The sequence below is a fragment of the Festucalex cinctus genome, chromosome 19 (assembly GCF_051991245.1).
Source record: "Festucalex cinctus isolate MCC-2025b chromosome 19, RoL_Fcin_1.0, whole genome shotgun sequence".
Lineage (NCBI taxonomy): Eukaryota > Metazoa > Chordata > Actinopteri > Syngnathiformes > Syngnathidae > Festucalex > Festucalex cinctus.
The window spans coordinates 12,458,765-12,480,381 of NC_135429.1; the positions used below are offsets into that span (position 1 = coordinate 12,458,765).

Consider the following 21,617-nt stretch of genomic DNA (forward strand, 5'->3'; position numbering starts at 1 on the left):
TCTTGATTTTAGTGGTTTGAAAAGTGGTTTCATTTGAGTTGTATCACTGAGTTTATTCATGCGTGATGTTTAAGAGGCAGTATTGAATGTGTTAGCCTTGATGTGATTTAGTGTGCTCATGAACAACAAGTTTGTCATGGGCGTCTGACACTTTCAGAATCATTATTTAATGTCTTAGCCTTGAAGTTATTTAGTATGAACTTTATTTTAACGCAGTTTATCATGAGTGTATGTCAGCCTTTTTAGTTTTGCAGTTTTTATTTGAGCTGTAGAGAATGTGATGCATTTCAACGTATATCACGTTTGATATTTGTCTTCTCAATATGTGGCTACGCTCGGTAAACAAAAATAATACTGGTTGGCATGTTTCTTTTCACAAAAAGCTGTTTTCTCTGCTTTTAGGTGATGAAACCAACCCAAGTTGTATCATGGAAAAAGGTAGGAAGAACTCGGTTTTCTTCTGGTGACTGAAGATAATGCACTCTTTGTTTTTGTAATGCCTTAACTTTCATTTGAATAGAAAGCTTGACTTTATCAGTGCTTGTGCTTGTCACTTAGAATCAGTTTAATATATTGCATAGAAAAAAAAAGTCTGTTGGATTTACATTTTTAAAAGCATGGACTATACATGAATATTGAACAAAAATCATATTCATGTTGGTGAAACATGATTTTAACACGTGCATCCCAACCGAGGTCCATACCATTTTTATTTTTTATTTTTTTTATGAAAATCCAACAGACTCTTGTTTTCAGGCACCGCGCCACTTTTCATTTTCCAAAACAGTCGTGTTGATTTCGCCTGGACACGAACAGTAAGTTTATGCACACGATTGTGCGTGTCACTTTAAGATTCCGTCTTCGGATGGCTCCTTGTTGATATTAATAGAGCTGCAGCTGTGTCTTCCTCTTGTGACGTCATGACTCCGGCGAAAACGGCAGAGATGTCCTGTCACAGCAAAAGCGACAACACTGCCACACCGAACTAAAAATAACAACAAAAACAAAAACAACAACAACAAACCGGGAGCTGCTCCTCCTTTGTCGGGCCGGATAACACAGGATACCGAATGAGAGCCCCCAACAAACCCGGTTGGCGTGTTCTATCGCGTCCAAACTCTTCATTTATAAAAGAAAAAAAAGAAAAGAAAGAGAGGCATAAAAACGAGTCGCCCCTCATCAAACAGCATTAAAAAACTACAACGACAAGAGACGAAGCAGCCTTTTTTGTGTCCCTTTGGCTAGCCCCCCGGAGCTAACCTCCTTCTTTAGCACGGAGCTAAAAAGAAGCTAATGTTCTTGTTGTCCGGATCAACAGGTAAGAAAAACACTTAAAACTGTCGCAGTGGCGTAAAAAAAAATAGCTTAGGAAGGCGAGTGGGAAGCTCGGGGCGCAGCCGCCGAATGGCCGGTCCGGAGCGGACCGGGACATCTCTCGCTGTGTTCGCTGCTTTTACGACAACCGGCGGCCGCTTGGCGACTTATGTAACTAACGGCGAGCCGCTGGTGGATGAAGGAGGGAGGGAGGGAAGTAAAAAGAGAGAGAGGGGAGGAGGGAGGGAAAGGAAGAGCTTTGAATTCACATGGCAGCTCACATTTTAGCTCGGGACAGCTATACAAAGTGCGCGAGCGAAGGGGGCTTCTGGTTCGGGAGGAGGGGGTACGACTCGGGCTACTACCGCTTGGCCGCCAAAGTGAGCCGGGGAGCCCGCGGCGAGACCAGACGAGACACGGCGATCGGACAGACGCGGTTGCGGTCGCCTCACAAGTAGTAGGTTGTTTGTTGTTGTTTATCTTCTGTTTTCTTGATAGGACAGTCGTTGGCCTTGATTTTCTTCTCAGCGTAGTTTGTTCGCATTCATTGATAACTTTTTTGGTGCGTAAACTCGCTGCAAAGTGTTGGAAATGGTGCCTTCACGGATCAAAGCACTTGTTTTGCACGTCTTTCATTGTTGGGGGGCAACATGGTAGCCCCCCTAAAACTCCCCTCCCTCCCTTATCAGCTTTGAAAAGTGAAACTTCTAATGGCCTGATAATGTTTGGTGCAACTTTGCATGATGGATGCCCAGAAGCCTTTTTTTTTTTTTTTTTCCTCAATCATCCCCCCCATCTCCCTCCACCTCGCTACTACCACCTTCACTAACCTACCCCCCTCCCTTCTTAGTTCCTCTACTGTGGTAAGAAGTGTGATGTTCCTTTGAGATAAGGGAGCCCGGGTAGGCATGACAACTCTGTGGGGAGAGCCGAGTATGCGAGGCCAGCACAATGAGGCACACACTGCGAGGAAGGCTTTTTTTACACAGTCCTTCCACAGTTCTCCAGCCACCGCTTTACCCCCTTTTTTTTTTTCTCAAAAAAAGAAAAATAGAATTGCTCATGTGCGCCCACTTTTATGCATAGATAAGCTTCAGGAGTTTTTCAAAACATTACAGTACCTCATAGTACCCCAGGATAGCTTTGCTTTAAAACGTGTCGTTGCTGTACCAGTACAAAGATTCGTGTTAGTATAGTGAAATGTGGGGGAGAAAAAAAAGCTGATTGTTTTTTTTTTGTCATTTATTTTAACAGTGAGGATGCATATCCCATCAATGTGGAGTTGAAAAAAGTTTTGACCAAAGTTTCAGTAACTTCCACCTGATAAATAGCATGCAGAACCATAGTATTTAATTTAAAGCATGACTGTCAAATTTTTTTTTCTGATTATTTTGACCAAAGCATTTTTTATTTTTTTTTAAATTGGAAAGCGATAATACACATTTTTGCAGGTTAACTTTGTGTCATGGAAAAACATTTTGTTCAGTCATGTAGATCCTGGAAAATTAGTAGTACAATAACAAGCCACGTACAGTATACATTTTGTGAATTTTATGTTTTAGTTCAAACACCGAGAGAGCAATTTTGTGAGATTTTTTTCTTTTAATTGCAGAGGGATGATATAAATCTGAAGGTTAACACTGTGGAGTTGAAAAGTTTTCAAGTAAAAAAAAAAGTATTTCTACACGCTATGGTGTTAAATGAAAAGCATCTATTTCCGTAGATTGAGCTTCCAGTTCTCATTCAAAATCCATGAAAAGCAAACTTTTGCTGATTTTAATTGACAGTGACGATACCCTGTGTGGAGTTGGGGAAAAAAAAAAAGTTTCCAAGAAGATTTCATCGATGTAAATCAGCGGGGAAAAGCATGCTAAAAATTAGATTTTCCAAAGCAAAGTGTGTATTCACGTTTCTTGAGCTTTTAGTTGTGATCTGAAGAATCCGTGGGTTGACCCTGTGGCGTATTAAAAAGTTGTTGCATGTTTCAGTAGTTTAAATTCTGGAAAAAGTAGTAGGCCTACTAAGAATTGTAAGGTCTGATGAAGACCATGTTTCAATCACATTTTATGTGCTTTTTGTTTTTGTTTTCAAAGCAAAATAAGTCATGTGTGGTTTATTATTATTTTTTTCTTTAGACAGCGACAAAAAAACATCCGTGAGTGAAACATGTGGAGTTGGAACAAATTTGTTGCACTAACCTTAATTATGAATAATTAGCACTAAACCAGTAGCCAATGAAAAGTTAGTATGTCCATATTCTGTCTGTTTTATCAGAGATAAATAAAGTAACAACCATGTGGTGGTGAAACGTTTTTAAAACTTTGAAAAGCCCTATTACACAATTTTCTGAGCATTTTGTTTGTATCTGCAATGCGCAGAAAAGCCGATTTTGGTTGTTTTTCCATTGATGGTACCCACCCGTGAGCTGTAATCCAACTTAGAACCATAGTGGCCCATGAAAAGAATATACTGATTTTTTTTGTTGGTTTGTTGTTTTTCTTTGGACTGTGAAGGATACACTGATTCTTATGAAAACAAAGCAATGATTTACATTGCTCTTAACTCAGCTATTTTCTACATTTTCAAAATTGTAAGTTGTGGATGTATCTCTAAATCTAATACTAATTTTGTTAAAATTAGCTACATGATCTTCATTGGACAGTGACAAAAACTTTTACTATCAAAAAAAAATCTGTGCGCATTGAAATGCCATCAGATTGACTTGGTCACAGCTCCTCGGGGTTGGTTGCTCAGCCAACTGCTTTTTTTTTTTTAATAGACTTTGTCAACCGTAGCTTAACCTTTTCACACGTTTCACAGTATCTCGGTAAAAATCCACCATCTGAAAGTCTCGCTATAATAATGTCAAATATTGCTCCTTTTCCTTCCAGACACTGGATATTATTGTCTCACGGCCTTGTTCGAAGCCACTATTAAACCTCAAACCAGTTGATGACCTCTTAAATAGAACGTCTGCTTATAAAACTCTTTCCCGTATGTGTGTGTGGGAGAGAACACAGCACTTTTGTGTGTGCATGTGCGTTATGGAGACAACCGCGGATTACTCATATGGCTGCAAGATGTGAAGCCTCTGCGGTGCAACTGGGCCGAGGAGAAAGTTTTCTGGTCGCGTGGGAGAAAAGAGTGAGGGCCTCGGACTCGGGAGCGAGGAGGGGAAGTCGCAAGCGCTGGAATGCATCTCGCCATCGTTTTTATTGACGGTTTGACGCGCTGTACGACACGGAGGAACAACTGTAGTGATTTTGCGGGCTGCCGCGCGTTTGTCTTTTGGTCGCTTCCGAGCAGCCCGGCGTTACGGGGGGAGGACGATGGGGAGCGAAAGTAGACATTACTCCTGGCTCGTGCAACTTTTGAGGCTAGATGGTGGTGACCAAGATCCCGTGGAGCTTCATGAAGTACGACACTAGGTAATTCGCATCTGACAGTATGTATTTAAACAAGTTTGTCATTTATGTCGAAATTGCTTGAAACTTTCCAAGAGGGCTTTGCAAACTTTTTCGGCTCAAGACTCAGTCTGAAATTCCTCCCAGGGACCATGGATTGCAATATCCCATAGAAAAAGTAGTACGATTGAACGATAAATGTGACTAATTAGTAGGGGTGTTTAAAAAAATTGATTCGGCGATATATTGCGATACTACATCGCGCGATTCTCGAATCGATTCAATAAAAAAAAAATCGTTTTTTTTTTTTTTTTTTTTTTTTTTTAAGAGCTCAGAATTGTTCAACGTCTTATCATCATTGCCTTTTTTGTGTGTGTGTGTGTGTGTGTGTGAATCCATTTTTAATGGAAAAATATTCAACAAAACGTCTTACTTCGGGTTAGGATTCACACCTTGAGCATGGAAGAATGTTATATGAACGGAACATTAAGCCTTAATATTTTATTTTAATGCTGTTCAAACATGAAACAAATTACAACCTCTATAAGACTGAAATTTCAGATAAATAAATAATACATTTTCATATAAATCTTACACTCTACAAGCTTACTGATTAGTATTTTCTAAATTTGAATGAAAAAAAATCGCAACAATCGACTTATAAATTCGTATCGGGATTAATCGGTATCGAATCGAATCGTGACCTGTGAATCGTGATACGAATCGAATCGTCAGGTACTAGGCAATTCACACCCCTACTAATTAGCATATACATATATCATAAAGCCACAGGCTGAAAAATTCCGTTGTTTCTTTCCTACAGTTTACAGAATTTTACTGATCAGTTTAACTGCTTTAGTGTTTGTTTATAAGATTAAACTAATCTGAAATACAGTCTCAATATGGTTAACTTTGGTGAGTTGGTGACCAAAACAAAACGCTGCTTTAAAAAAATAAATAAATAAAAAATCAGGACATGTTGAAGTGAGCCACTAACTTTTGAACAGTACTGTAGTACATACAATAGAGTAATTTCATAAAAAACACCCTAACTTCTGTATGGTCCGGTATGTGAGGTTAACTTGCTTAGTCAGCACATCTGTGTATTGCATTACAAGGTGTATTGCCATCTTCCTTGTTAACAATGAAACTCTGCAACATTGTAAAATCAGAACCGGTAGTAACGATTATTGATTTGAGACAGTTCTTAGTGTCTTAAATGTTATCAGAGTTTAGGTTTAAACTGTTTTCGTTCCTATATGACAAAATTCTTTGCCGAGTGCGACGGCACAGAACCTGGATGTCTTCCCCCTCCAAATGCGGGAAATATCACCTTTCACAAGCAGTTGTAGACGTCTGAGTAGCACTATTAATCTAACAATGTCTTCTGCTGCTGCTGGTGATTCGAGTGAAGGCCCTCAAAAATACTCTGAGCGGCACGTTTATTATGAGAGGCAAATGGGATGACTGTGGTGCCTTGTTATTGTTTCACATTTGAATTAGTGAAGAATTTGCGGTTCTTGTGTATTATGTTTCTTGGAAATCAAACCACCTCTGGGGGTATGCATAGTTTTTTTTTTTTTTTTTTTTTTTAAGTATGATTGAACAGTTATTCTGTACAGCATTTTTGTTTTGCGTAAATTCTTTTGATGTTTCATTATTGTTATTTCAATTTCATGTTGGTTTTGTTAGATGTTCTGGGTAATTTCACGGTTTAGTTTTGGGGGGGTGGAAGCTCGTATCAGCAAATCTGTCTAGACTAAACATCTAATTAATTATTGTAATCAAAGTCATCCTTTTCTGATGATGTGTGAAGCCCTCTTCCACCAAACATCAGACACATAATTTGTAATTTGAAGGCACCCTTCTAATTTATACTTCTGCGTATATATACGGTTGTCGACAGACCATTCAAAATCTTGTTTATGATAAGTATTAAGAACTATTAATTACTGTAGCTCATAAAGGAAAACACCCATTTGTCTCGGCTAGTATATTTTTAGAAAAACGTTTTTGCGAGGCTTCTGGCGCATGGCTCTGTCGCTAGCACTTGGCTAACTCGCACTAGGATGCAATTGTTTCACCAAATTTTACAAGCTGCACACATGTTTTTTGACTCTGGTAGCTGTATAGCACATTAGCTAATTATAAATTCTGCATGGCACTCAGGGTATAGGAGTGAATGCTAAGAATACCAAAGCCATTTTCTGGAGTTTGTCGCTGTGCTTTTTCTGTTTATTTTAGGCTTTTGACGTCAGACTGTAACGCACACATGGTCTTAGTTTAAGGAGATTTTTTATTTTTGTATTTTATTTTTTCACTTTTCATGGGATGTCCCAAATATGGGAGTTTTTTTTTTTTTTTTTCTTCTTCTTGCTGCCACTTTGATCACAGAAAGTAAATAATCCTCCTGTCACGACACAGAGGAAGCTGATAAAAGTGGCAGCTGAGTGGATTTAGGCGTTTACAAGTGCCAGGTGACGACAAATGGGTTACAAACGTCTTCCTTTTCGCTTCCGAATTGCTGTATAAAAGTCGCGTGATAAAGCTGACAGTTTATTGTGTGGACTGAAGTTTGTCCCCCCCAATTTCTTTTTATTGGACTCGAGCTGTAAAGAATCTTTTTTTAGTTCAATATTCGTGTAAATCACATTCTTGCTGATAGGTGCGCTCATTGAAACATATGAGCAAAATATTTGTCAAATAATTTGTCCTTTTGACTTTCAGGGAGAGGTAATGTCAAATTATTAAGTTTGAAATAAAGATCCCTTTGTCTGTTTTTAAGATGGTTTTTCCCTCAAAGTCGGGACACAAAATGGATCGCATGTCAATTTTCACTAAGTCGCCAATAGTCAGACTAAAGAGCTGCAAGGGATTTTATTGACTGTTAATCCACGACACATTTCTTGGCAAATTTCTCTTTCACTCTTGTGTGTTGTAATACATTAGCGTGTGTTTTTATTCTTTCTAAGTGTGGGTTTCATTTTGGGCTGAAAAAGCCTCTGCATAGCGTCCAACCCTGTGCCGTTGTTCAAAGTCATCAATGCACAATTAAGATATTCATGCTTTGGTGTTATGAGTTCGCATTACAGGACTCAACGCGCTCCCATGAGTGCAGCCCCCTGACGGTAATTTCCTCTGGTTTTTCCCACATTAAGCCATCAGACAGAGAGACAGTGAAATTAGCTTTGGAAAATGTGACTGAAGGCGAAAGTGGCCTGAATGTGATCAAGTTGTAAGTTTCTTTTTGTTGGAACCCGAAAAGGCTGATGGGAAAAGTCCTGAGCTATTTTTCCCCTCAAGTGCCGCATTCTGCCCGTGTTTTTCATTTGAGGACATATCTGTTTGTTTTAGTGTAGGTACATCCAGCATGACTTGTAGCAGCTTGTAGGATCAGGCGTTGACTTTTGAGGGCTGATAATTGGTAGTCTTTGTTGTTCTCCGTTGATGTAAAGGTGCTTTTTCTTCAGCCAAGTTTTTCACTCAGTGGTTCAGTTCTGCTAACCGGTATGATTTGGTCACCACTTTCCTACTCCTTTCCCCATCGACCGATGAATGGAATGCATTGTCTTGAGATTCAAAAGGGTTGTGATGTAGGGTTTTTGATAAAGTTCAAATGCACAAATGTCAATATTATAGTCTGTGCTACTTCGTGGCAAGTTTTAATCTCACTGCCGATTTGAATGAGCACTGAAAACACATTTTTCCCCCGTAATAAAAACTATAAATATAATAACTTTGCCAAATTAATGACATTGTCTCTGTATAGCGTGGATTTTCATCTACAACGGGTGCGTCTGGAACGTGTCCCCTGCTTTGAACCGGGGTTCTCAGTACATGGTTTCGAATAGTAAAGTTTACAGGTGGTCGTTTATTTCAGCTGCTTTTTAAATCATTGCTCATACACACTTGCACACACAAACGCTCAACCCCATTAGCATTGTCGTCTGGCTAAAAACATCTGGCGACTGTTTCAATGTAGTCTTGGTCCTTTCTCAAATGGGCAGGTCAGCCATTCTGTCTACAAAACAAGGAGCAGACGTTTTATGTTGTCCAAGCTAATTGGAGCTCGGATTTGAAATGACAGTTTTATTTATTTTTTTTCTTCTCTCTTTTCTCGAAAACGGAGCTGGCTGCTAGGTGGCTCGTCCTGGCTTGTCCGCTCAGCTTGCCTCTGGTCCAGTTTGACATTTTGACTAAGAGCCTGAGAGAAAACCCAAACAGGCAGAAACTGCTGGAAGTTGGAGCTGATGCCCTCAGGCCTTCTCTCCAAGGAACATGAACTTTGGCGGAAGCTGGTGGCCCTCTAACTTTACGTCAAAAGTAGACTTTTAGATTGTATTGAAATTCTTCCGATGTAGAAGTTATGGAATAATTCCCTGCAAAAATACAGGACCGGTGTCCTTTATTTTCAAAATACGTAGACCGAAACCATTTGGGTTTGATAGCAATCATATGACAGAAGATCAATTAAGATTTTATTTCCAGTTATTAACTGGATTGTAAATGTAAAGATTTTTTTGGTAGTAATATAGAAATGCTCTTTAGCATGTTACAATTTGATCATGTTATTGTATCTAAGATGTGCATAATAGCCAATTGATTTTGTTTGCAAGTTTGTTGTTTTGAGTGTGTTTATTTGAAATCAGTTAATAGCACCTTGAAGCTATTAAGCCAAAATGGAGTACACTGCTTTGTTGAAACTATCAGACACTTTTGATTCAGTCTTTCAAGTTGTTATTTTAAGAAGAACAAACGTCTTCTATCTAAGCTTCATCCGCGTCGTAGCCTGCAGCACAATTAATCCTAACTGACTCTGAATATGACTCTGGCGTTTAGAGCGATTCCATTAAATAACTAATAGATTAATTGATTTTAATGGCCATCCCATTTTATTTTTTAACTTATGGTGACACTTGTGCTGGCCCCTAATGTCTCAAGGGAATCAAAGTTTCTTGTTGACCTTCTGAAAGTTGGCTAATTTGTTTAGAAACAATGTTTGCCGAAACTTTCTGACAGGACTGAGTGCCGTCTTCCTTCTGCTCACCCAGAAGAACAGCTCCTAATGTGGCCAATTACCAATCACTCAGTTATGTAACCATTAGCTGCACTCAACACTAACAACAACAACAGCAACGCTCATTGCTGTGTTGTGCGCTGCCTACACTTTAGGGGAGAGTTTTCAAAAGTGCAGCAACTCCTGCTTCGCGGAGGCAGTTTGTCGAAAAGAATGAAGAACCACAATAAATGAAAACGAGTAATAACCACATTAACTATTGAACTGGCTGTGTTAGGATGTGATTCAGACAACCATGCATCAATGGATATTTTTATTAGCTGTCAATAAGCTCAGCCTGAACCTGGTCTCTTGAGAATTTTGACACAAGTTGTACATTTTGACCAGTAAGTCCTATGAATATTAATACACACAACTTAGTGCTAATGACCTAGATTTTATGGCGAAGTTTGTTTATTTAGTAAACAATGCAAAATGCAATCTATTTTATTGTAGTTGGTAAGGATAGACAACGTTGCTGGAAAGTTGTCTAGCTTTAAAAACCTTTTGTACATTTCCTGCCATTCAAGCAGTTGTTTCAGGATGTGATTCAAGACAACTTTACATCTATGAACATTTTTAACTGTCAATTTAGTTGGAACTTGGAATTTCTACATTTTAATGACTCTTTATGATTTGTGCTAATTAATGCGAATTTAGGGTAAAGTGCAGTGTTTTTATTATAATATCTGGAAAATAAAAATTTTGCCTCGACAGTTTTTGACGAGACAAAATGCTGTCTATGTACGAGCCTTTTTTTCCCTTTTTTTTTTTTGGGTGGGGGTAGGGGGGGGGTAAATTCCTATTACATTAGTACATTTGTCTTGCTTTTTTGTGTTGATGGGTTTTGAAATGTGTTAGTGTGTGAAGTGGGTGCATCGATTGGATGTCAAGCAGGAGGGAGTTGGTCCCCCAACTTATTTAGTTTTTTTTTAAATGGAAATGAAAGGGGGCACACATCTGGGGGTCTTTGTGGTAGGAAGACGAGGTGGCGGGTGTCCGAGGCCCACGGTCAGGGTGCGAGGGAGTCTTTGGTGAAAGAAGGAGGGACGAGGAAGCTTTCCTTTTATGAAGGAAGGTGTCAAGAAGTTAAAAGAAAATAAGTGGAAAGTGGATATCCATATTGGCCATTCAATTCGGCCGTCCGGAAGGACGACGAGTGTGTATGCAAACATTAAGACTATTAGGAAAAAGGAGAAATCTGAGGTAGGGCAACGTAAGAGGGACTGAAGGCCAGATGAACAAGCAAGGAGCTCATTAGCATAGACAGGAGTGAGAGGAGGAGGGAAATGGGGGAAAGGATCACTTGCTATAGTTGAAAACTTTACGGCTGACAGTTAAATTTACTTGTGTGTGCATGTATGTGTGTGTGTGGGTGTGTGTGGGTGTGTGTGTGTGTGTGGGTGTGTGTGTGTGTGTGTGTGTGTGTGAGAGAGAGAGGAATAGCTCGGTGGGGGGTGCGCTGCGTTTGTTCTGCAACATGGCTTTTAGGCTTTTTACTACTGCCCCCCCCCCCCCCCCCCCCCCCCCCCCCCCCCCCCACCACACACACACACACACACACACACACAAAGTTGTCCTCTCGCTTGTCCGCTGAGGCCGATTTCACCTCGCTGTGACAATCATGCATTCTTTCACCTCTTAACAGAAGAGACAAAACATAATTTCAATCATGAAATTTGATTTATTTCATAAAAGGAAATGCTTTTACACTGATGAGTCACTTTTTTTTTTTTTTTTCTTTTTTGTAATTTACTGCATTCAAGGGGGCCGTTTACTGGGCTTAGTAGATTTAAACACAACCAAACAAGTCTATTGTGATGCAAGCTAATCAGTTGTGGCTTAGTGTTTCTCCTCCAAAATATATAAGTGAAGCCTGAGCAAAGTGCAACGTTGTGTGGGGGGGGGGGAGTTGATATTCACGTGCTCAAGCTATCTTTCTCCTTTCTTTGTTCTTCTTATTTTATGGCTAATTCCTGCACTGCAATTGGAGCATAGTGTTTGATGTTCCACCATTTTAATTTTTGAATACGGATGGAGAAAATGTGTCAAGGAATCGTTGCGGGCAAGAGGAAACGGCATTGGAGCGAGTCTAAACCATAGCGCCATTAGAAGTCTCTACAGATGATTATGCAAATGTAATCTGCTTAATAACCACATCCGAAGAAGCATCCATTACAGTTATTTGCGGCCCACTCTGCCTCCAAAAAAAATCTTTTGAATAGACTGAGCTTGCTTAAATTCAGCGCCGGGGATGCTCAAATGGAATTAGTCGAGGTGGCGTGCTATAATATCCGATGGCAGCTGGATGGACTGCACCTGTTTTGTTGTTTTCAGTGATTTGCGGAAATGGTTGTGCTGGAAATGGAGGGAATGAACATGATTATAAATTAGTCTGTCTGGTTTAGGAACGGGCATAATAATCGATTAATTCATCTGCAATTGGAGTTGAACGTGGATATAATGGCGTATTGAATGAGTCATTTCATCCATCCATCCATCCATCATACCACTTGTTTTTGGTAATGCATTGCTCAAATGCCTTTCCCAGCTGACTTTGTATGAGAGGAGTGGTACACCCGAGACTGGTCAGCCAGCCAATTGCAGGGGGTCTTAAACTAATGCAAGGTTTTACATTTATGATTGTGAACCCTGATCGTTTTCCAACCAGATCAGGACGAAAAAGTATTAACGCACCCCATATTACAGAATCGCTCAAGATAATCGTTGACATTTTTATTTTAAATATGGGATCGGGCTCCAATCAGGCCTGATTGCTGTTGATTTGTCAACCCAGCTTTAGTATTTGCAATCATAAATATTGAACAGGTTTAACATTTTACAATTGCTGCCCCTGTCCATTTTCCAAGCTGATAACTCTTAATACACCCCACACTACAAGATTGTCACTGACATGCAGGCAATAACCCTTTTAAAACCGGGTTATGTAAAACATGTAAGGCCATGTAAACACACACAATAGCCGGAATATGCTTTTATTCGGGTTTTTAAAAACCCGAATAAGACCCCTGGGTTACCCCTTCATAACCGGAATTCTTGCTCATATAAACGCATTCAGAGTATCTCAAGTTAATCGGGGCATTGTTTTTCGCTGTGCGCATGCTCAACGTTTTCTTCTTCATCATCTTCTTCGCTTATTTAATTCGCAAGGAATCTTGGTCTGTGTAGCCACGAGTCTTGTATGTGCAGCTCAGGCATACTCGCTGAAGGGAGCCTCCCTTGAATACATTGATTTCTCCGCGATGTTTTCATGTTATTTTGTGTCTCTACGGCGAAAATGTTTACAGTAAATACAAGTTTATAAATCCGTGCTTCTGGCGTGTAACCCACCGGAAATACTCAAGCCGATGTCAACAAACATGACGCCGTAGCAAAGAACCACATTTCTGGAGAGAGGATGAAACAGAGTACTATATTTAGCGTGGTGAGTGACATACATATAATGTCTTTTATTGAACGTATACTAAGTTAATGGAAATTATTTTTGATTTGCGTAATTACGTTGTCCACGCGTCGCGGTCCGAACAGGATATTCCAATCAAGCACAAATGAGCATGTAAACGAGAATAACTCTGTCCGCCACACATGTAAATGTGTTACCTTGATTGTTTCAGAAACTGGAATTCTTACCTTAACCCGAATATTGACTGCATTTAAACATAGTTACTCAGGTTAATTGTTCTGACAATCAGGCCTTTGCTGATTTCGGTCACAAGGGAAGGCTGCTAAAATATTGTGATTGTTGGTGTCTGATAGTGTAATATTTATCCTGCTTATAGGATTAGTGATCATAAATATTAAACAAGTTTAACAATTACGATTTTCAGCTCTGACATTCTGAGCCGATCAGGAAGAGAAAAAATATATAATCAACCTTTAACACCAAATGACAGCATAATCGCTGAGTATAGTCTTTCAGACACAGCCGATAATCGGCCCTTTTCTGGCTTTGAGGGAATCGGGCCGAATCTGAACATGATCGTCAGTATGCATGCACGCAGCTTAAGGATTTGTAATCATAAATATTGAACATGGCTAGCATTTGTGATTGTCAGCCCTGACCATTTTCAAGCCAATTCAGGTGGAAACAATTAAAAACCCACTCCACAAGACAATCGCTCAGGATAATCTTTTCGAGACATCTGATAATGGGGCCTTTGCTGACTTTGTCAAAATGATCAAATTTGTCCCAATTGTCAGTGCATGTTTTACCCGTTGGAATTGGATGGGAAAACTCACAGCCAAAAATTCGAGACAGTGTGACAACTTCTGGCTCCCGAGCGAAGACGCCCAGCTCTGAAATTGACATCACCGAGGAAGAAAAAAAAAAGAAGAAAAGCCACCCCCGCTCTCGCTTCCCGATAGTGGAGAAATGGCGCTCTGCTTGCCTCTGCAAGCGAATATAAAAGTCAACATTGTGGCCCAGCAAACGTTCCGCTGCGCGTCTGCGCGTGTGCACGTTAAGTTTGTCCAGATACATTTCCCGTCAGTCGGAGCGGGTGGTGGTGGTGGTGAGGGGCTGCTTCTGCAGGAAACGTCCGCTTCTGCGGGAGTGGAAAAGTGTGCGTGTTTGTGTGTTTACACAGGCGCGAAGAGTTGTCGGTGCATGTGCGCTACATGGCCGTCCTTTTTCTTTTCCTTCGTTTTCTGTGGACGGCTTGTGCGCGAGTGATGTCATGTTTGAGATTAGCCAGACAGGCAAGTGCACGTGTGTGTGGGTGCACTTCCAAATCGTCTTAATTACCTGGTCGACTTTGGCACGTGGGCATCTTGTGTGTGTTCCTTTGGCATGACTTGGGTTTGTTTTCCATAATTTCTGAAGGGGAAAAAAAGACAGACAAGGCGAGAGAGTCAACAATCAACATGTTGATTTATGCCCACAACTAGTTCCTTCCATGACGCCTACGATTACTGCTAAAAAAGTTTGTTCTCTGTAATTTGTCTTTTTTTTTTTTTTTTTTTTTTTTTTTTTTTAAGCGACAGCGTCTTAACCGTGCTGATACCTGTTGATTTATGCAGCTCGCCTGTGTAGCCAAGGATGAATATACGCTCTGTCTGTCTGGGCCGCCGAAAGTTGGAAAGCTGCCTCGGCAGCCACGGGCACAACCAGACATTATTTGGCTATTCTTGTTTGAGCAAGGTTTTTCTTGAACTCTGCCAGGGATGCGTCTGCTTGTCAGCTCATAAAATAGTATTCCTTGGATTGATTCTTTTTCTTCTTTTTTTGAGCAGGTTGCGCTAACTGGCATAGCCGACAGATGTTCAGTAGTTTAATGCATGTTTAGTTTTCACACTGGCGCTTTCGTGACTATAAAATATTGCTTTCTTTTGACACATTCAGGTTGTGAATGTTTTTTAATGGGGCATAATATGTAAATTGACTTTTTTTTTTTTTTTTTAAATATCTCCATTAATTCTCCACATTCTTTTCTTTTTACTTTTTATTTTGTTGTTGCTTGTTTTGACCCAGACTTCTGCTATTTTAAGTACAAATAGCAGGCCTAGCTATAGCATCTGATGGAATGTTTGAATTGAATGTGAAATATGGTGCATTCATCCCTCTAATTGCTGGAGTCTGAAGCTTAAATGCTTTAAAACTAAAATCAAACATAACTTTCAAATACAATGAATTATTTTGACTGGGAACTGACAAGGGTCATGCAAGAATGAGAACAAATTTAAATCATATATTTATCATTTTGACTGCATAGCCATTTTAACGGGTCTTGGCTAATCAGAAACAAATGAAATGTTTGATGTTTCAAGGTAAGCGTCTGAGGAATGGGGAACTAAAGAGCGTCAGTAGCTCACTTTCCCATATCTGACGTGTAGACTTTTTTTTTTTTTTTTTTTTTTAACAACGTCAAAACAAAACAATCATAATTGCTTCTTGTGATTAATCATCCATCTAGTTTCTGTTGTGCTGCCTATCCCAGCTGAGCTGACTTTGGGTGAGAAACAGGATTACACCCTGGACTGGGTGGTTGCTAGTCAATCGCAAGACACATATTGACAACCATTCACCTCTCGAGACGATTTGGAGCCTTTAACCAACCTAACATATCTATTTTTTTTTTTTTTTGGAATGAGGAGGAAGGCATAACGGAAGAACCAACTAGAAGGCCCAAACTGAGATTTGAACAAAAACAAAAACAAAATCTCAGAATTATGAGGCAGATGTGCTAACCACTTGGACGCAGTTTGAAATCTTATCACTTTTCAACACGTCCATTCATTTTTGGCTTCTGACTGCCTGTAATGGCTACTGGTTGCTTTGGGATGCACTTGACAGCCTGTTTTGGGTGGGCAAAGGTTACTGGATAAAATCTATTCTTGGATACGGGTAGATACAGACTGGTGTGTGTTTATGTGATAACTGTACTTTTGTGACGACGTGTTGTGCACCTATACATGCCTCTACGCCTTTTCTGCGTGAGTGTGCGGGTGTTTGCGTGTAATCGCGTGCGTCAGGCCGTCATGAATGGTGTGTTTGAGTGTGGAGTTCCTCCGGGCCGAACCAAATTGGAAACAGAAAAACAAACAAACCCACCAAGTCAAGTTACCCACCCCCCTCGTCTGCCGGCTAGTGACGCGGCCTGACCTGTCTGGGACAATGTAACGGCCTATAGTCGGACCGGACCACACACGGCTGTGGAGCACAGGAGGCGGTGGCTGCGCTGCGGTGGGAAGACATCTGTATGTATGCGTGTGCACGTGCGCGTGAGTGATGTCCTGGGCAATCGCAAGTTGGAAAAACAGGCGGCAATCACGCAAAGTTTGTCGGGTGCTCAGTGACGGATTGATGGGAAAGACAGAGCGATGGAAAGAAATTTGAAAAGTGGATGGTGGAACACGAGTGGAAAGGATGGAGATAAGTCACGGTGGAGAAGGCGGTAAAGAGAAAAACAGAGGAACTGTGATTGAGTAAATGAATGAGGATCCGCGAGACCCGGTCGGGTCTCTTCGGGGAAAATATTCAGACTTTCGATGGGGGAAAGAAACCCCTCCCCTCAATCACTTATTTTCCTGTTGTGAGTGCTACTATTTTTTTCCCCAGAAAAAAACACTAATGGCTAAAGCTATTATGTGGTCAAGCTTGCAATAACCGGAAGCGTTGTGGATTTGTATGAAACGTCACACAGCAGCTCACATAATAGTAGACAGGCTGGACAAAACTCATTTCTAGATCAGTTCCTATTGCACCTTTTCCACCTATCTGATTGGCTGAAATCGTTTTTCAAATTTTTCATCTAATCCCTTCTTTTCACGAGTGTGCCTGCTCTTGTTACTGTGCCTGTAACTTTCCACCAAAAACGCATTAATAGTTCACAATCAATAATTCATCATTTCCAGCTTATTCTACCAATGGCTTTCTTCGAGCTTCTGATTTGCTAAATTCAATCAATCAATCAATCAATCAATCAACCTCACTTTATTTATATAGCACCTTTCATACATTCAAATGCAACTCAAAGTGCTGAACAATTAAAACATCCATAATACAATAAAAATAATTCCCCCCCCCCCCCCCCCCCCCCCCACCCCCATATCCCTATGATCGTACCCACAAAGACACAGACAAACCACAACATGGTGGGACACAGAATAACTCTGTGAGGAAAGACACCAAGGAGGAGTTCATCCACAAATTGGCCTTTTAGTTGTAGTTTACCCCTCCTTTTACTTTGTGGTTGAGCGTACAAAAAACTGAAGCATATCGATTGTTTGTGTGCAACAGCAGCTCTTACGATGGGCATGTTTTAAATAAATCAGACACAATAGAGCGCTGTTTTCTCACTGTGATATCACAACGTAATAACCTACAAGTGTGATTTTTGTTGCCCCAAAACACGCTCACAGTACCGCTTCTTGATGGGAAGGTCTGAAAATGACTCATAATTTCTGTAATGACTCATAATGCGCTTGACTTTTCTCGCCAGCAATCTTCTGTTTCTCCTCCAAAACGCCCCGTATCCGTTTTCACATAACTCGCTCGCCATCTCGAATGGCCGCTGCCGTTTTCTACTTTCCAGACAAAAGTTGTAAAGGTACGTGGATGGATGTGTGCCACGACGGGGCAGGAATTGTAAAAAAAAAAAAAAAAAAGAACTTGACAGGTGGATGTCTTCTGATGTCAGTTTTTAAACAACCAACATCCCAGAGTGACGTTTAAAAAAAAAAAAAAAAGTGATGATCCTGTCTGTAGAGATCTCAGAAGCGCTAATGGTGCTTGATATCTACAATTGCCAACAAAAGGTATCAGTGTTAGCTAATTTTATAAAGCCTCCACCGCTAGATAGAACACAGCCACCAATGCTCTTTCAATTGCTTTATTATATAATGGTAAAAATAATAATAAAACACATGCACATTATGCATTTGACATGCAGACTAGGTAACAGTTAGCCAGTTAACAGGCAACTGCAAACTTGAGCTGACGCCCACATCAGTCACCAGGCCAGGCCCTACATAGTTTGTTTAATAGAATAAAATGTTTTTATCTGAGTTATTGATGGAATAATCGGTAACTGATTCTAAATAAAGTTGATAGCTGGAGCACTATTATCTGGAGCTTGTGTTCTCATTAAAAAATATTTGAGGCTGAAGGCTGTGAATACACAAACCTTAAAAAAAGTGCGTGTGGATGAACAATTTTAAGGTAAAAAATAATTTTATTTGTACAAAAGTGTGTCACAGACATTTATTAGTCACTTGAGAACTGTTTTTGTGAAAAAAATGTATGTCATTGGGTTTTGTTGGCAATGGCTCCGTCTTGTGCTTGCTTAGCACTTAACAACCGTTTGTGTCCCATCAACCATATTGAGGCCATCTATCCCTGTAGTTTTGATGTAGCACAAATGTCACAGGCCGCCGAACTTCGATAGCGCCTGGCTCTCGTTTGTGGGATAGATTCAATCTATCCGTCTACGCTGCAGTCACATTGGCACAAAACTATTTTTCCTTACGCCGCACGACACTCAATTTGGGAGTCGAGGGGAAAAATGTTTCCCGTAAAATCTGGACAAGACGTCCTAATATAAAACACCATTGCATGTAAAAATCTGAACCTATTTGTCTGTCTGCCTTGTTCCAGGTGCTAAATGCGGCTTTTTTGGGGGGGCTTCCCAAAATTGACAAGTGAGGATCTAAACCAGAGCTGAGACCGGACCGCCACCTGTTTTAAAACTTCTCCTGTGGATCTACAACACGCTCCATCGAGCTGCGACGCTTAACAGCACCAGCAGCGGTGGACCAGAGCGAGCGGATGCGATGTGGAGTTTAAGAGCCTCCCCAAAAAACTGATAGAAGCTGAAGGGTTGGCAGCCATGGACCTGCGTGGAGCTATGCGGGCCTGCTGAGAAAGGAGCGCTTGGATATAGCCTGAGCTCCACCTTTTTTTTTTTTTTTTTTTTTTTTAAATCAGAGCGGAACCTCTGGGGTCCAACTGAGCCGCTTGAACAGAACCGATGCTCAGGCATGTTATTTTTATAACCTGATGACCAGCAGAGGTAAGACATTTCCATGTATTTTTAAATCCTGCTACAGTACCATGAATGATTGGGTGGGGAAAAAAAGCCCCAAATTATCTCCATTACTCAAATCATACGACAAATCCCTTCATTTTTAATACTCGAACAAGATTTAATATGCAAATAATCAGCTGTCTGCGTGTATGTAATTAAAGTGGGGTCATCAATAATATAAACTGCGCTATTATTATTTATATTTAGCGTTAATAATTGATAAAGATGCCACAGCAATGATGTATTTTTCTCAATGAGTACATGGAATTACATTGAAGTAATATATTAATTCTTATGGAGAGAAAAAAAAAACCATTTGCTTCATTCCTCCCTGTTTACAGTGCATGTGTCAAAATGTTCATAGCTGTTTTTGCATGTGTTTATTATTGTTAAAAAATATAATTGCTTATTACGGTTATGAATTATTTCGCTCTTGACACCACTCGGAATTGTAACTTTTTCTGTTTGTGCTCCTTATTTTTTATATATTTGTTTGTGCATCTCCAGTCCACCCATCATATTGAATATATAGTTGCATCGCTCACCTTTTTAAAATTTGTGATGAAAGTTAAAGGGATACTTTAGACATTTTTGGCAGTCAAACATGAATATTTTGCCTATAATAAATTTGATATTTTCATTATTTTTCATGTACAATTAGTACCTTTTAAAAACACATTTTGCAACTTGCTGTCGACTGAAAATAACATCACAGCTCAGCTTGTGAATGTCACATGACCAAACCTAGAAAACAGGTGAGCTGTGATCAGTTACCTGAGCCCTTGTGATGTCATTTTCAGTCGACAGCACGTTGCAAAATGTGTTTTTAAAAGCTACTGATTGTATGTGAAAAATAATGAAAGTATCAAATTACTGGTAATTATCGACAAAATATTAACTTTTTATTGCTATAATGGGCTAAATAAGTGAAGTATCCCCTATGTGTGTGTGCGTGCGTGTGTGTGTGTGTGTGTGTTGGGGGGCAAGATTTTTAATGACTTTTTCTGCCATTGTGTGTTTAGATAAATGATTAGAACAAGCCTGAACATATGGGTCGGGATATATACAAGTTCTTTTAAGCACGTGAGCATGTGCGTGGGTGTGTGCGTGTTTGTATGTTTTTCATTATGTGGTACGGCGGCTTTTGCTCGGTGATGTTATTCAGCAGGGCGGGTTGCTTTTAACCGCTTGATGCTTTTAGCTGTGGTTTGCATGCGCTCTTGTTTGGGACTGTCTATGCATGCGCATACTTGCATGTGCGTACATGCGCGCGTCCGCATGTGCGTGCCTGTGTGTTGTGGTACTGCGACAGCTTTGATGTCGCCAGCACGAGTCGGATTTGGAACATGTTTTTGTGCAGTTTGTGAAAAAAAAATGAAGGAATGTCAAGTGGAGACAATTTGATGGAGTCTAAAAGTTAAGTCGGACTGTCATTCAAACTGCGCGCACATACGCAAGTGCGGCATGATCAGTGCTACGTCTGTTTGACTCTTGCTGAACATTTTCATGTTTGTTGTTGTTTTTACCAACATTACATCACAGTAAACGCAGCACCAAATATACAGTAGACCACAATTCTGTCAGTCATGCACCGATTTAGTCGATCGGCAAAACAAACTATTCCAATAAAATAAACTATAGCTAGTAGGGCTCCAGACTGAGACCAGTTTGGGCACCCAGGCACACTAAATGGTACGCCTAAAAAAATCAGAGGTTGCACTTTGTAGGGATGTAACGATAAGCGCAATATTGTGATATTGTGATATTAAAATTGCCACAATGTCGTCGTTGTCATGTTCACGATATTTAAAAGCAACACATTTGTCAAAAGTCAGGTTGATTTCCATTTGTGCAGTTCTAGCACCCTCTTGTGGCTAGTTTTTAATGCAATTAAATTTTCATTAGGGATGTTTTGGCCCATTAGCCTGAAAAATGTTCTTTGCCAAAATAAAAAATAAAAACTTTAAACCTGCTCTAATTCAGTTTTTAATCGATACAGAAAAAAAAGACAAATCTGCCTTTACACTTTCTCTACTCAGTTTGCCATCTTACCATATGATGGCATACTAACTGTTAAAAAAAAATTGACCATTTTGAGACTTTCTATTTTGTTAAGGCCAAAGATTAAAATAATTCTGCAAGGCAAAACCAACTCACAATAAAGACCTCACAAATGGGAGTGAAAATATTCAGACATAAATCATAGAAGGTCCATTCAAATTTCCTGTGTGGATTTTTGCCGTTATAACTCAGTCCTTCACAAGTCACGAAAAACTCTACTAAAAAAAATAAAATCAA

At 40.0% G+C, this 21,617-nt stretch overlaps 1 protein-coding gene across 4 annotated transcripts in view; it reads left to right on the forward strand.

Moving 5' to 3' along the window:
• The first annotated feature begins 923 nt into the window (after window positions 1-923).
• Window positions 924-21,617, forward strand: part of trps1 (trichorhinophalangeal syndrome I) — an 84,919-nt gene continuing 64,225 nt past the window's right edge. For 2 of the 4 annotated variants that reach the window (XM_077507147.1, XM_077507150.1), the window contains exons 1-2: window positions 924-1,318; window positions 18,890-19,304. In XM_077507147.1, coding sequence (XP_077363273.1) covers window positions 19,292-19,304 — 13 coding nt within the window. In that variant the 5' untranslated portion in view covers window positions 924-1,318; window positions 18,890-19,291. Of the gene's footprint in view, window positions 1,319-1,617; window positions 1,776-18,889; window positions 19,305-21,617 lie in introns of those variants that run through there. The other 2 variants (XM_077507149.1, XM_077507148.1) reach the window with 2 other exon arrangements.